The 15,640-nt window shown below is 31.4% G+C and overlaps 1 protein-coding gene across 3 annotated transcripts; it reads left to right on the top strand.

The window, feature by feature from the left end:
• The first annotated feature begins 1,613 nt into the window (after window positions 1-1,613).
• LOC100818054 (thioredoxin M1, chloroplastic) lies at window positions 1,614-4,961 on the top strand. Of its 3 annotated transcripts, XR_003263632.2 has the most exons (4): window positions 1,625-2,039; window positions 3,589-3,906; window positions 4,490-4,539; window positions 4,658-4,961. XR_003263632.2 is itself a non-coding variant. In XM_026124639.2 (3 exons), the coding sequence occupies exons 1-2, from the start codon at window positions 1,640-1,642 to the stop codon at window positions 3,900-3,902; spliced, it is 714 nt and encodes a 237-aa protein (XP_025980424.1). In that variant the 5' UTR covers window positions 1,625-1,639; the 3' UTR covers window positions 3,903-3,906; window positions 4,490-4,961. The 3 variants fall into 3 exon arrangements, 2 of the variants coding, with proteins under 2 accessions (XP_003540097.2, XP_025980424.1); XM_026124639.2 differs by having other exon boundaries at window positions 4,490-4,961; XM_003540049.5 differs by lacking the exons at window positions 4,490-4,539; window positions 4,658-4,961 and having other exon boundaries at window positions 1,614-2,039; window positions 3,589-4,132.
• Window positions 4,962-15,640: the final 10,679 nt, after the last annotated feature.

Raw genomic sequence — 15,640 nt, 5'->3', positions numbered from 1 at the left:
AAATTCGATATAATATATATATATATATATATATATATATATATATATATATATATATATCTTATATTTCAACAAAAAAGCATGTTTTCAGTTTATAGCTGAAAAATTAAAATAACATTAGTTTTAATAAATATGAAGATTAAAAATTATTAATTTTTTATAAAATATAACAAAATTTCTAGATGTTTTAAAAAACTAGAAATACCTTTTAACTAGAAAAAAACACTTACTGGTTGGAAAAATCAGTTGGAAACAAAGAAACTAACTCACTAGCTGAAAACTTTTAAGTTAGTTTATTAAATCATAAGTGTTTGAATAAAATTATCTATTAAATTAACTAAAAATATAAATTTTTAGGTGTTGCAATATTAATTTTTTAATTAATTTTAAACTCTTGTAATTTTTTATTTATAGATATGTTATTTTTCTTTATATTTGTAGTTTCAATTGTTATATTTTTCATATGATATATTTTGCTATTAATCTTATACTATATCTTAAAATATCTTTAATCAAATTTAGAATAAAATAAAAGAGCACACTTAAGTAGACATTATACTTTTATTATATTAATTAGTGCAATAGTTAAAATAAATAATCTAATATAAAATTATTCAAAAATAATAAAATAAAATAAATTTAGCATATACCATTATCAATTTCATGAAGTATAATGTTGAAATAATAGATTAAATATTATAAATAATAAAATGATTAAAATAAATATTATAATATTAAAAATGTAAAATATAAAAATTAAAAAAATGTATCATCTATCGTTGTCAATACCTTGATGTATAATGCTAAAATAATACTCACTCCATATTGAAATATTAGAAGAAAAAAACTAATTCATGTCCATTAACAAAATTAGTTAACATCATTTAATTTTAATAGTTTCAATAAAAAATTAATTCATTTTCTAAAGTATCTCTAACATTTAATTTCATAAGTTAAAAAAAGAAAAGGTTATTAAGAATAAAATTCTAATTTAATGAAATATCTTTTAAAAATAATATTATTAAATATGAGAAAATTAGTTAAAACATACTTATACTTTTTTAGTCTATCATATTTTTTTTTCTTATAGTTCAGTCCAGAGGCAATATAATAAATAGTATAGTAGTCAAATTAAACAATGGAATAAGGAAATTTAATAAATATGATTAATAAAGAATAAGGATAAAAATGAAATAAATTATAAAATATAAAAACTAGATGATAGTATTTTTAAAAATATTACTTAAAAATGTTAAAAATCACAAAAAAAAACATGTTTGAATACTCAAATAAATTTGTCAATTAGTAATTATAAAGTTAGAAGTTATCTAATGAATTGTAAATAAATAATTGAGTTTGATTTTTATAAAATATATCCTTAAAAAAGAGACAAGTGTAAATAAATCTCAAATCCAAGATTAATAGTATAACCGGCATAAATAAGTAAAAAATCCTAATTACAATAATTAAAAAATCAAAATGAACTAAAATAACCTGTGGAATATAACCGGAGCAAACAAAAAATGTGGCACAATGTTTCTAGCATACATTTAAAAAAATAAAAAGAAAAAATGTATTTTATTTCCCACCACAAGTTACAAATGAAGCGAGGGTTGCACAAGTATTTAGGAGTGGTGACATGGCGAGGTTCCATTGGTGGAACCTATTGAAAATATTACTTCATCAGTTCCACCACCTCATCCTCATCCACACAACACTCCGCTCCGTTTCTCTCTTCACTCCTCTTTCCCCACACACAACACACTCAGATCTCTCAACTCAGATCTCTCAACTCAGATCTCTCTCTGCTTCCATTAATTTCACAATGGTCACTCTCTTCGACTCCCTCGCCGTCGTGCGTCTCCCCACCGCCGCCTTCTCCCCGGCTGCCACCAGCCGGACCTCCGTTTTGCTCCCGCACTGCGCCGGCCTCAGGCTCAGACCCGCCGCCGCCACGCGCTTAGTTGCGTCCCCCGCTCGCAGAATCGCTTCACGCGCCGCGCGCGTCGTATGTGAGGCTCAGGATACCGCCGTCGAAGGTCAGCTTCCATTTTTTTCTTCTCTGTTAATATTTTATTTTTATTCTTGAAAATATAATTATAAAAAAAGATTCTTCGTTTTTAGTACCGATTCAATGCATGTGAACCAACGAAGCCTGGTGGTAGATAGCTGAGTTTCTTAAGCAAGTTGTAAGGATTTGATTTCTGGTCATGTGATTTTTGAAGTTTTTGTAGAGACTGAAATAAATAATTGTTCTGAAATTAAAAATTGTTGTATTTTCAGACACCGAAAGATGAAATTAAATTTAACCTTTTTTTTTCTTCTGTGGCTTTATATTTTCGTGGCAATAAATAAAATAAAATAAAACAAATGTTGGATTTTGTTGCTTAATTGCTGATGAACTTTTAAGTTGTGATGTTGAAATTAAGTACGAAAAGAAATTCCACTTGTATGAGTTTCCCATGAAGTCCACTGTTAGAACATAAGGCTTTGACTAGCACCGCTCGACACGCATATCAACTGTTGAACCATAGCTAATTGATTGATATTTTTTTCTTTGTTTTTAAATTAATTGATTGAATATTTGATATTTTGCCTTGCTTGAGAAAGTATGAAATGCATCAATATGAAGATGGTTTGGTAGGGTAGGAAGTGATCTTGGATTGATGTGAAAATTGATTTTGATTTTGAATTGCACTGGTGTTGATAGTTCTCCTGTTTATTTTCTCATGGTAACCTCCTCATGGAGTTAATGAATTGATCATTGATGTACGGCATTGGCATACCCATTTTCAATGTTGAGGTTATTGATGGAGCATTGATGGCTTTCGTTTTTGTTGGTGTGTGAAGTGATAGTGATGTTCTCAGACATGCACATGATCCATAGGTTTTGTGTATGGAGTATGGACTAAACCTAGGTGCATAATGCGTTAGGCATTGTTGTCCAATAAAATTAGAGTTTCATCTCAATAATTAGTGTTGACCTTTTATGCCAACTTTTATTTTGCCTAAGGTGTTATGTCTAACTTTTGTCATCTGTGTATTTCCTTTGCATTGATTAAATAAATCTAGTAAGAAGGTCTATTGATTGGTTAGGTAAGTTTTTTCTCTTATTAATCACCATAAGCATAAATTAAACTGTCTATGGTTTCATAGCTAGATCTTAGCTCAGGTAAAAGAGGAGGGTTGTCAGCCAACCTAAAACTAGTCAATTTCCAAACATGGACAACTCGTGACAGATTAATCAACAAAACATAAGCATAGATTAATCAACAAAACATAAGCATAGATTGTTTGTTTGTAGTTGTTTTTTCTAATTGCAACAAACATAAGCATAGATTGTGTGCTTTTAGTTGTTTTTTTTTTTTCCATTTGCCTGCTTGTGTTTTTTTTTTTTTTTATCTGGTTTGCTTGTTCTCCATTTCAGCGCAGCATCATTGTAATCAAATTCTTGTGGATACACATAATCTCTTTTTGTTCATACCCAGATAAATTTTATTTGGTTGAGAAAAATACTAACTTAAAATTTTGCTTGGTTGAGAGAAATACTAATTGAAATGAAATCATTTTGATTATTACATATTGCAGTGGCTCCTATTACTGATGCAAATTGGCAATCCCTTGTCCTTGAATCTGAATCTGCTGTTTTGGTTGAATTCTGGGCGCCATGGTGTGGTCCCTGCCGAATGATTCACCCTATAATAGATGAACTGGCAAAGCAATATGCTGGGAAGCTCAAGTGTTACAAACTCAACACGGATGAGAGCCCTTCAACCGCTACTCGGTATGGAATTCGAAGCATCCCTACTGTTATGATCTTCAAGAATGGTGAGAAGAAAGATACAGTTATTGGTGCTGTGCCCAAGTCAACATTGACTGCGAGCATAGAAAAATTCGTATGAGGTGGTAAGTAAAGAAGGCCTTTGCTGGAAGTAAAGCTGTTTTTTCCCCATTAGCTTCTTTTCTTCTAAGCCCCATGTCTCAAGTTTCGATAATTTGTTTACTCAAATGCTCATTTATGCTCCTGTACAGTTATTGGATGCTACCTAATTTTATGTTTTTAGATTATTCGAGTTACCAATATACTAAGTGAATTTGCTATTGAATCATAGCACGTTTTAAATTCATTTTACATATTTTGTACGGCTTCTGTTTCTTTTCAACTTTCACTCAACACTGGTGACATGTGGGGTATATGTGTATAAAACAAATTAGATAATTCAAATTAAATTTGTTAGGTCTCATGCAGGTTACTGTGGGTTCTAGTTGGTGACCAAATTAAATTAGATAATGTATATAAAAAGGTTTACATTAAAATCAGGATAAATGACCAATTTCGATCCTTTACTTTACACTTGCCCTTAATTTAGTCCCTATGCCATGAAATGATCAAGTTAGTTCATTATTCTGTAAATGTTCAGACAATTTAATCCTATTATTAAGTCTCTTCCGCTTTCATTAACATTTTTGGTGATGTGGCATGTGAAAGATGATGTGACAAATTCACGTGGTAAAAGTGAAAGTCACCAGTTGGGCTAGGTATGTGACTATGTGTCAATCAAATTATTAGTTGTAGTATGTGCATTTTTTAATCTTTTATTAAGTTACTAAAAAAATTGACCTTTCATTTATCTTCTTTCTTTTTACCTTTTGTGAGAGGGATTGAACAATGGGTGCTACGTTAGTTACACATCACTGGTGGACGGTGGTGTTTGGTTTGTGGTCACCGTTTTTGTTTGATTCCTCCTTGTGGATTGGAGACTGCCCTGATGAATATTTGGACTGTTCATGACCTATGTAGGGCTTAAAGTTGATATAGTGAGTTTCAAAAGGTGTTTCATTTGGTACTAGGAATAGGATTTGAGGATGGTTTAATTTCGTTTGATAATGATGAGGATCTCTTAGTTATATGTATTAAACAAAATTTACAGTTTAATGGTACATGCACATTTTTATCTTCACTATATTATTGCGAACTATTTTGTCATTATGTTATATTTATTAGGATCATTTTGTTGTTGTAGAATAAAGTATTATTATGAAATTAGGAAGAGTCTTCTTAAAATAGTCGCTATCTTTTATAAATTTTAAAATTAAAATAAAAAATACTAATAATTTAATTAAAAACACTGTTGTCTGATTTGAAACGATCCCTATACGTGGATTTATTATGTCATCAAAATTTGACACTCTGTTAACAAAAATTGATGAAACTTGTCGGTAGGATTAAATTGTTCATACATTTACAAAATTTAGACTAAATTAATGATTTTGATAATATAGGGATGAAATTGTAAGTAAATATATGGTGTAGGTATGAAATTCACTATTTACCACTAATTTTTTTGGTGCATTTTGGTTGAAGTTTGATAGATGCATCTTTATTAGAGGGTTAGTTTTATGTTAATTTAGAACAACGCTAGCTTTCAGGGGAGTTAAGGTTTAGATTGCAATATTAACTTGAAATTTGGCGTTTGCTATCTCGTTTGTCCGGCGGGTTGTGAAGAATTAATGTTTCACTTTTTTTTTTTGTGAAGAATTAATGTGTCACGTTAATTGTTCTCAAAATAGACATAAGTGACTCACTACAAATCCTTTTCCTACTCAAAAAAAGGAGTACTAAAAAAAAAATCCTTTTCCTGAACGAAAAGGCTCAAGCATGGTCACAGCCGGTTGTAAGCAGCGTCCCACTTTGGTACGGATCTAAAAACATTAATGTAAGTATATAAAATCATATTATCATATTAATATGGATAAATACTTATTTTTGTCTTTAAATTTGTTTGATGCTGATTGTTAGGTTCCTTAAAGATAAAAAATTAAATTTATGTTCTTAAATTTATAAAAATTACAACAAATTAACCCTAATGTTAGTTTTTTTGTTAACTCAAACGATTGTGCATGCATGTATTATTCATGTGATTTTTATGTGTCATTTACTTTATTGTCAAGTGTTAAAAATTAGATTTTTCAATGTGATTTATTAACTTAAAAATTTATTGTCATTTTAGTTCATAAAATTTAATTACTTACGAACATTTTGGTCCTTGAACTCAATATGTATTGTCATTTTTTATCTTTGAAAACACTTTTAAATTTTCAATTAAGTCTTATGTTGCATGAAATTATTAGCATAGACGTTGTGATATTCTCTCCTATTCTTTTTGCAATTTGTCATATTCTCTCCTATTCTTTTTGCAATTCTTCCATTTAAATTATATTATAAATATAAAATTAACTTATTAGTGATTATGTCACACTAGTACGTGTTAAATCTAGAACATTACTAACAAGATTCTATAAGGTTCTAAACCGGATATTCTACCCAAATTAAGTTATTATGTTATATGCTATTAATATGTGTAGAATGTTTGATTAATTAATTAATCTTTTATGAAATAATGTTAATGATGAAAAGACACTTAAAAAAAATTGGACTCATTATAAAGATTGAGTATAAAAGGACATGAAAAATAAAAATGTTCTAATCATTTTCTTACACATCCTTCGTTGTTCAACAATTGGATATTAGAGGATATGGCTCATTATAAGTTAAAAATATATGACCTACAAAATTGAACATAAAATATAGTTCACTCATTATACTCCCAATGCAGAAGGTAATTCTCGTCTGTTGTGTTAGAATATACAACCTACAAAATTAAGTATAAAATATAATTTACCCATTATATTAATTATGTTGAAATATACAAAATAATACAATACAATAAAAGGTGAAAAAAAAATATAAATATCTAATTTTGTCTTAAATTTTGGTCGAATAAAATGATTCATTGTGTATATCTTTACTTTTTAATTTCCTCCTTAAATAAATATACTGACTTTTAAAATAAATTATTTGTTAGTATATATATACATATAATTTAATTCTTATAAAAACTAATTTAATTTTCAACATAATATTATTTTCAATTAAACGTATTGTTGTTTATCATTGTTATAATATTATTTGTTAGAATCTTAACTTAATAAAATATAAAATATAATATATAAATTATAGTGATTTTAAATATAAAATATAATATTTCTTGTTTTTATAATTGACAATTATTTTTCATTCATTTTGTATTATCATAAATAGTTATCATTATAACCAAATATCATTTATTATCACTATGCTAACCATTTATATGTAGTGTGACACTTAATTAAAAATTCAAAAGTGTTTTCAGTTTCACGGACTAAAATGACAATAGGTACTTAAGTTTAAGACCAAGATGTTATTCACTTTAGAGATTAAAATGACAACACGTAGTTAATTTTAGAGACCAAATAAAAAATTCAACTTTTTGACACATGAAAATCATATGTATGACATGTGACAACCATCCGTTTCATCTCATCATCGAAAGTTTCATGTAAGCTTAAGAGTTTGAGTTAACGGAAAAATGGTTGGACTACTTTGTTGCACATTTTGCAAATTTGGGGACAATTTTAGTTTTTCTTTCAAGGAGCTAACTTTTAGCGCCTAATAAATTTAAGCACAAAAATGAATATTTACCCTATTCATATTTTAAAAAATTGATAGAAAATCAATAATGTTTTTATAAAATCATATTAATATTAAAAATATTTTGAAATTTTAGGTAGCTTTTTATTATTATGGCTTAATTGCATGGTTTTCAAGTATTGTAATCGCTTAATTTTAGTCCTTCGGGTATTGTATTTGTGCAATTTTAGTCCCTTTGTTTAAGAGACCAACATTGTTCTAGTTAATATATATATGACATATTTTATGAGAGTAAATATCTTAAATGAGTGAGAAGATTAATTTTCGACGTATAATCATACATGTTAAGATTTAATGTAAGAAAATCACATGATTTTTTAAGTGATTATCCGACAATAAATTTTGACATTTATGTTTGGTTATAGAATCTACATTTAATCTTCTTACTTTTATATAATATATATTCCTCCCATATGATATGCCATATAGAAGAGGATATTTTAGGTGAGAAAAATGTTAATGTGAGAGATGAGAGGATTGGATCTTAATTTACGATTCAGATTAGATTACTCACTAAATAAAGGTCATGTGACCCCTTTCCTCTAAACCCAAACATGTCGTCTCTTCTTCTCTCACGAACGTCCCTTCCCTTCATTAAAGCGCACACATTCTTCTTCCCTCTTCTCTCCCTTCCCTTCTTTACCGTACAATTCTGTCACACCTTCCAAACTCCTTTGTTTGACAAATGGTAGGTTCAATATTCTTTCCTTTTCCTATTTTGCTATTCTAATTATCATGTTTATTAGAGGTGCTATGTCATTGGTGGAAAATCAGTTTTGTTAGGTATATTTTGTTTTTATTTTGGGATGGTGTGCTGATTCATGTATCGCATCAAATATTATGGTTTGGGGGGAGGCATGCTAGTGTGGTGTATTGTGGGTACTATTATTATATTATAGAGTAAACAACTATATATTGGAATTGTGTTGGATTATGCATAACAATCATTGAGGGAGCGGCAAATTGCAAACTGCATGTTACACTTTTTAATATATATTCTTTAATTATAGTATCCAATATATTCATATGCTAATTTTTTTTATTTATATGATCATTGTACATGTAACTGTTATGGAAGAGGTGCAAAATCCTTTGCCCCATGCCTCTTCTAACACCAACTCAACAAGTCTTATGTCACCAACACGTGTGTAACCTCTATCAAACCATTATTCACATGTTATGTTGTTATTAACAATATATTAATTTTTTTAAAATAATTTTATTTATATTATGTGTTTTTTTTAGACAAATGAATACTACTAAATGCAAATCGTGATGAAAACTTAAAGCCTAAAGTTGGACAATAATTTGAGACTTTAGACGAAGGTGAACAATTTTACACAGATTATGCCATTAATGTTGGCTTCGGTGCGCGTCGTTCATTGGAGACTAAAGATAACGAAGGGAATATACCGTGGAAGTATTTTGTTTGCTCAAAAGAAGGTTACAAACCAAATAAGAAAAAAGTGGTGGGCGAAGGCAAATTAACTGTTAAGACTAGAAGAAGGAGTCTTACTAGAGTAGGATGCAATGTAAAGGTTGTTTTCAAACGGGTAGATGATGGTAAATATAAACTTGACCTACGGAGAAACATTTTTTGAGATTAGCAAGAAAAGTTAATCCTATTCACAAGTGATTATTGTTTGCATTTAATAGAGAAAATGTTGGGGCTTCTAAAACATTTCATTTATTTAAAGAGCAAGTTGGGGCTATGAAAATGTTGGGTGTACATAGAGGGATCTCCAAGATTATTCAAGAGATTTAAAAACCTTGCATAAAGATTTTGATGCACATGTTTTTATTATAATTTTAAGAGGAAACAAGAAGCAGATCCATCATTCTATTATGCACATTGATGTAGTTCCATGTGGAGCTTGTAGGCCTTGGATCTTTTTTTATTAATAGAGTCATTTGCTTCTTGAAGATGAATGACAGCGGAATGGAGATGGAAGAATGATGATTGGGGATGTCACTTCAAGGAGTAGATGAGTCAAGAAGAAGCTCACCGCTATAGGAAGTCATGAATTAGAGCTTGAAAGTAGGAGAAGATGAGAGCAGGGAGAGGGAGAGAAGGAGCACAAAATTTTGTGTCTCAAAAGATGTCTGAATTTTGAAGTGTAATTCTCAAATGATCAAAATTAAAAAAAAAATGCACACACATGACCTATATTTATAGCCTAAGTATCACACCGAATTGGAGGGAAATTTGAATTTCTATTCAAATTTCACTTGAATTAGAAATTGAATTTGTGGAGCCAAAATTTCACTAATTATGATTAGTGAATTTTAGCTATGGTTTAGCCCACTAATCCAAGATCAAGTCCAAGATTCTCCACTAAGTGTGCTTAGGTGTCATGAAGCATGTAAAGCATGAAGGACATGCACAAAGTGTGACTATATGATGTGGCAATGGGGTGTAGCAAGCAAATGCTCACCCCCTCTCTAAAATTTAATTGTATTGGGATTCTCCCAATTCAATTAAATTTATTTTCCAACACACGCATCAAATATTCACTTAATGCATGTGAAATTATAAAACTACCCCTAATACAAAAACTAGTCTAGGTGTCCTAAAATACAAGGGATGAAAAATCCTACATTTCTAGGGTACCCTACCTACATTATGGAGCCCTAAATACAAGGCCCAAAAATAATGAAACATTAATCTAATATGTACAAAGATAAGTGGAGTCATACTTATCCCATGGGCCCGAAATCTACCCTAAGGCTCATGAGAACCCTAGGGTCTTCTCTTGCATCTCTGGCCCAATCTTCTTGGAGTCTTATATCCAATGCCCTTGGGGGGTAGGATTGCATCATTCCCTCCCCCTTGAAAAGGATTTGACCTCAAATCTAGAGGTTCTTGAAACTCAGGGATTCTTTCCTCAACACTTGTAAAAAGAATAAAAACATATGTATTAGTGATGTTGGGTATGTTAGAGTAGGGTAAGGACTAAAAACCCCTTTCCTAACCATCTTCCCATGAAAGAACATAGTTCCTCACCAACTCAATGAGTGGTGCTACAAGTATAGAAAAATATGGGACAATCCTTTTGTAAAAGTTTGTTAAGTCATTGAAGCCCCAAATTTCCCTTATACTTGGTGGAGTAGGCCACTCAGGAATGACCTTTATTCTCTTAGGGTTCATGGGAAGCCCTTGATCACTATTTAAAAAGTTAAAGAAAGTAATGGAATAAAACATACCTTTTTCTTTATTTTAATGTTGGTTATTCCTAAAAAAGATTTCGACAAACCTAAGGTGTCCCATATGAGCACCTAGGTTTGTATTGAAACAAAAAATAAGAACAAACCTACCTAATGAGTCCCTATGTACACAAATCATGAAGATGTTGAGTGCATGATTGATTTTACAAAAGATGGTTGCACCACTCAACACATTCATCATACCACCTATCATAGGGATTTAGTGCCTCATAATACCTATTTTGGGCACCAACAAAGCACAAGTATTTAAGCTCTTATGAACCAAACCCTCATCCAACAACTCCTTTACTTGAGGAATAACCTCAAGCTCAAGAGGTATGGTGGTGCTAAGGGATGTTTCCCTTGATAGGAGAAGGTAGAAAGATTGTTTAAGAAGGAGTGCTCTTTTGATATCACATTTTGTTGCAAAATGATTTTCCTTCTTAACAATCTTCTTGGAGGAATCCTTTTCCTCTTTTTCCTTCCCCTTGGCCTTTGAAGAGAAGGCCTTACTATCCTTCTTTTTCTTTTGGTTTTCTAGTTTTTCTTCCTCATCCCTCTTATCTTTCATAGTTAGTTGATCTTTGGCCACCTATGAAGGTGTTTGAGGATGCAACACAAATTTAGTGCCAAGATGGGTGAGGGTAATCTCATTAGTTAGGCCATTGTAAATGATCTTCCTATCAAATTGCCATGGCCTTCCTAAAAGAATATGCCCTGCCTCTTTGAGAACTATATCACAATTAACTTCATCCTTATATGTCCTGATGGAGAAAGGTACCTTCACTTGTTGGTTAACTATCATTTCCCCTTGTTCATTGAGCCATTGAAGTTTATAAGGTTTTGGGTGGAGAATAATAGAGAGGTTCAACTTGGAAACTAATCTTGTGCTACAACAATTGCAACAAGATCCACTATCCACAATGAGAGAACAAGTTTTATCTAAAATTTTGCATCTTGTATGAAAGATGTTCTCTCTTTAGGATTGAGATAGATCACAAGATTGACCTCCAAGGAGCCTTCTAACTATTAGGAGGTCACCTTCTTCATGGAGGTAGACTTCCTCACTAGACTCTTCGCCCCTTACTTCATCTTCACTTCCACTAGAGGAAGGGGAAGAAGTAGTCTCCTCTTGACTACTATAAATGTCTTGACCCCTCATAATCATGGTTTTCTTTATGGGGCATTGAGAGGCAATGTGACTTCTCCTAAGACATTTGAAGCATTTAATGTTGCTCGTCCTTTCTTGGGAACTAGTCTTAGGGGTAGATTTCTCTATGGTCTTACCCTTATCTTCCTTGGGTTTTGAAGGTGCAGCCCCCAAAATTCCTTGGGCTTGGTCCTTCCTTGGATAAGAGTGAAAGCCATAAGATTTTGAAGGCTTTCTTTTAAGTTATTGCTCCACTCTTATACAAAGTTGGACTAGCTCATCTAGGTCCCTATATGGAAGGAGTTCAACCTTGTCCCTCACTTCCATATTAAGCCCACTAAGAAACCTAGCTATGCTTGTTCTTTCCTCCTCCCTAAGTCCAGCTCTTAAAAGGAGTAGTTCCATTTGTTGTCTATATTCTTCAACACTCATAATCCCTTGTCTAAGCCTTTGGAGCTTGTCCATAAGCTCTTTTTCATAGTAGGAGGGAATGTGTCTCTTCCTAAGGACACTCTTAAGATCATTCCAATACTCTACTGGAGGATCCCCATGAATCCTTTGTTCCCTAACAAGGAAAGTTCACCAATAGAGGGCATACCGTTGAAAGCTAAGGGTAGCCAATGGAACTTTTCTCTCTTCGCTAATATGATGGCAAGCAAAGAGTTGTTCAACCTTCATTTCCCAATCTAAGTAGGCCTCAACATTATCTTTTCCATGAAAATATGGGAGCCTAATGTTAACCTCTTGAGGTCTTCTATCCTTTTCTCTTCTTTGGGAATGATGTTTAGTATGTGAACTATGGCGCCCTTTATAATAGTCGCTAAGTTCTTCACTTAAACTCTTGCAAGAGTCATGACTACAATAAGAGACATGTTTTTCTTTTTTCATTTCTTTCATTATTTTTCTTCTTTCTTCCTTTCTTATTTTCTCTCTTTCATCTTGAGTTATTTCTTTCACTCTTTTTTTTTCGTTTTCTTTTCTCTCTTGTTTATCTTTCCACAACTTAAGGGATTTCAACTCATCTAATATCTTATACAAGGGGTCCTTAGGAGTAGAACCCTCACCATTAACACTAGATGAAGAATGAAGACTCATGTTGGTTCCTAAGTTATGGTTCTTTCTTGTTGGGGGTTTGAAAACAAAAGGTAAAAGAAACTATGATTGAAACTAGCCAAAATAAACATTAAAAGATGTGTGAAAGATAAGGTAAAAACTAATTGGTAAAAGGCAAGCTATCTAGGCGGTTTGATAATGGAAGGTAAAGGAAATAAGCTATGAAAGTAAGCAAGAAATTAAAGTGCAAGAAATGCAAACTAGGCGGATCCTAAAAGTGTTTGGATGATCTCATTTAAGGTTCCCAACAAAACACTCACTATCCTAAGGGAAAATTGCCTAAAATTATTACACACAAATGGAAGTAGGGTGACCTATTGGAGGCTCCCAACTTACTTCCAATGAAAGACCTTTTTGTTACAAAATTTGAAAGCAAAGCAAATTGTCAATTACAAAAAAAAGTCCTCAATTTTGGTGGCTATTCTATCTTTTGTGTTTCACTCAATTTGGAGTGCTTCTTAGTCCAATAGCTCTTAAGGTGGTTAGCCCCTTGCTTCTTGACTCAAATTCTTCAAGGGATGATACCAATCCTCCTTTCCAATTCCCTATATGGCAACTCACAAACTAGGAAACAAAGAGACAAGCAATAACCAAAGACGAAAAAATGAAATGAAAGCTAAACCAATAGAGTTTTAACAAGATAAATTTTCAAGGATTATTCAACAATTAAAGCAATGAAAATCACATAAAATCAAGTTAGGACTCAAAGAGAAACTTAGAATGGATCTAAAGTAGAGTAAAAAAAAACAAAAAAAAAACTCAAGAAACCTCTAGTTTTGGCACTTGTTTTCACACTAATTTTGAATTGAAATTTCAGAACTAAGATTGGTATAAAATAGGCACCAATTATAGAACAAATTTTGAGCCAAAACAACAAGCACACTTCCCTTTCACTTTTTTTTTCTTTTCTGGATACTAATTTTCCTGCCAACTTGTGTGATTTTTCTTAATTTTTCCTTTTGTCCAAATCACTTGGTTATTTTTTTATAATTTTTTCCAGATGTCTAAAAATTTAGTAAAAATTTAGACTCAAAATTTGCGATGACCAATTCTTAGTAATTTTTAGAAGTTCGTATGTTTAAGCTGCCAGCACCAGCGATTTCAACCTAGAAATTAAGAGTAGTGTTTATGTTGCTTAAGGCTTGGATAATTACAATTTGTATTTGCTTATGCTCAAATGTCTTGAATAAAAAAATTCAAGAGAGTTTAAGACTTATTTTGATTCACAAATACAGCCACAACTCAGGACCACATCTCAATTTCTTCATAGACATCATATAGGAAACTTAGAAAACAAAACAAAGTTCAACAACAAGACTACTTCTAGGAATTGATATAGAACATGTTATGAACTAAATAACATGTATGAATTAGACTCAAAATTAAAAAAAAAAATAGGCTAAGAATGACAAGAATACATGAACAAATATATCTAAAATTCAATCAACAGAATCAAAATTCAACACAAACTTAGAACATAATGTGACAATTATTATGACTAAACATGACTCTAAGACAACATGGATTAAGTGATTTACACTTAGATTTTTGTGTTTTTTTTCTAATCAATATTTTGGAAGAAAATTTAGATCTAAAGGTTCAGCACAAGAAGATTATGACTGAAAAATGATAGAACCTAAAATCAACACAAAAACATGATTCAAGAGTAGATCTATAAAATTTGAACCATAGAAATGCAAGAACAAGTGTAGATCTAAGATTTAATCGGTTTATTTTTTTTAATCTACTCTAAACAGCACCAAACCACAAGACAATGGAGGATATACAGGGAGAATAAGATGAAGAACAAGTAATTAAAGTGAATTGACTGAACAAAAAGATAGAGGAAGCAAAAGAACATCACCTAAACGAAGATGCTCTTGATACCACATGATGTAGCTCCATGTAGAGCTTGTAGGCCTTGGATCTTCTTCATTAATGGAGTCCTTTGCTTCTTTAAGATTAATGACAGCAAAATGGAGATGGAAGAATGATGATTGGAGATGCCACTTCAAGGAGAAGATGAGTCAAGAAGAAGCCCACCACTATAGGAAGCCATGGATAAGAGCTTGAAGTTAGGAGAAGATGAGAGGAGGGAGAGAAGGAGCACGAAATTTTGTGCCTCAAAAGAGGTCTAAACTTTGAAGTTTAATTCTCAAATGATCAAAGTTGAAAAAAATACACACACATGACCTCTATTTATAGCCTAAGTGTCACACAAAATTGGAGGAAAATTTGAATTTCTATTCAAATTTCACTTGAATTTGAAATTGAATGTGGAGCCAAAATTTCACTAATTATGATTAGAGAATTTTATCTATGGTTTAGTCCACTAATCCAAGATCAAGTCCAATATTCTCCAATAAGTGTGCTTAAGTGTCATGAAACATGTAAAGCATGAAGGACATGCACAAAGTGTGACTATATGATGTGACAATGGGGTGTAGCAAGCAAATGCTCACCCCCCCTCTAAAATTTAATTGTATTGGGATTCTCCCAATTCAATTAAATTTATTTTCCAACACACGCATCAAATATTCACTTAATGCATGTGAAATTACAAAAATACCCCTAATACAAAAACTAGTCTAGGTGCCCTAAAATACAAGGGTTAAAAAATCCTACATTTCTAGGGTACCCTA

Source organism: Glycine max, chromosome 12 (genome assembly GCF_000004515.6).
Source record: "Glycine max cultivar Williams 82 chromosome 12, Glycine_max_v4.0, whole genome shotgun sequence".
Lineage (NCBI taxonomy): Eukaryota > Viridiplantae > Streptophyta > Magnoliopsida > Fabales > Fabaceae > Glycine > Glycine max.
The sequence above is the reverse complement of the archived record's forward strand: the minus strand, read 5'-3'. Positions and strand labels throughout refer to the sequence as shown.

Coding starts and splice junctions, on each gene's coding strand:
- LOC100818054 (XM_026124639.2), top strand. CDS start 1,640: ATGGCGAGGTTCCATTGGTGGAACCTATTGAAAATATTACTTCATCAG. Junction 2,040..3,588: donor TCAGGATACCGCCGTCGAAG/GTCAGCTTCCAT, acceptor TACATATTGCAG/TGGCTCCTATTACTGATGCA.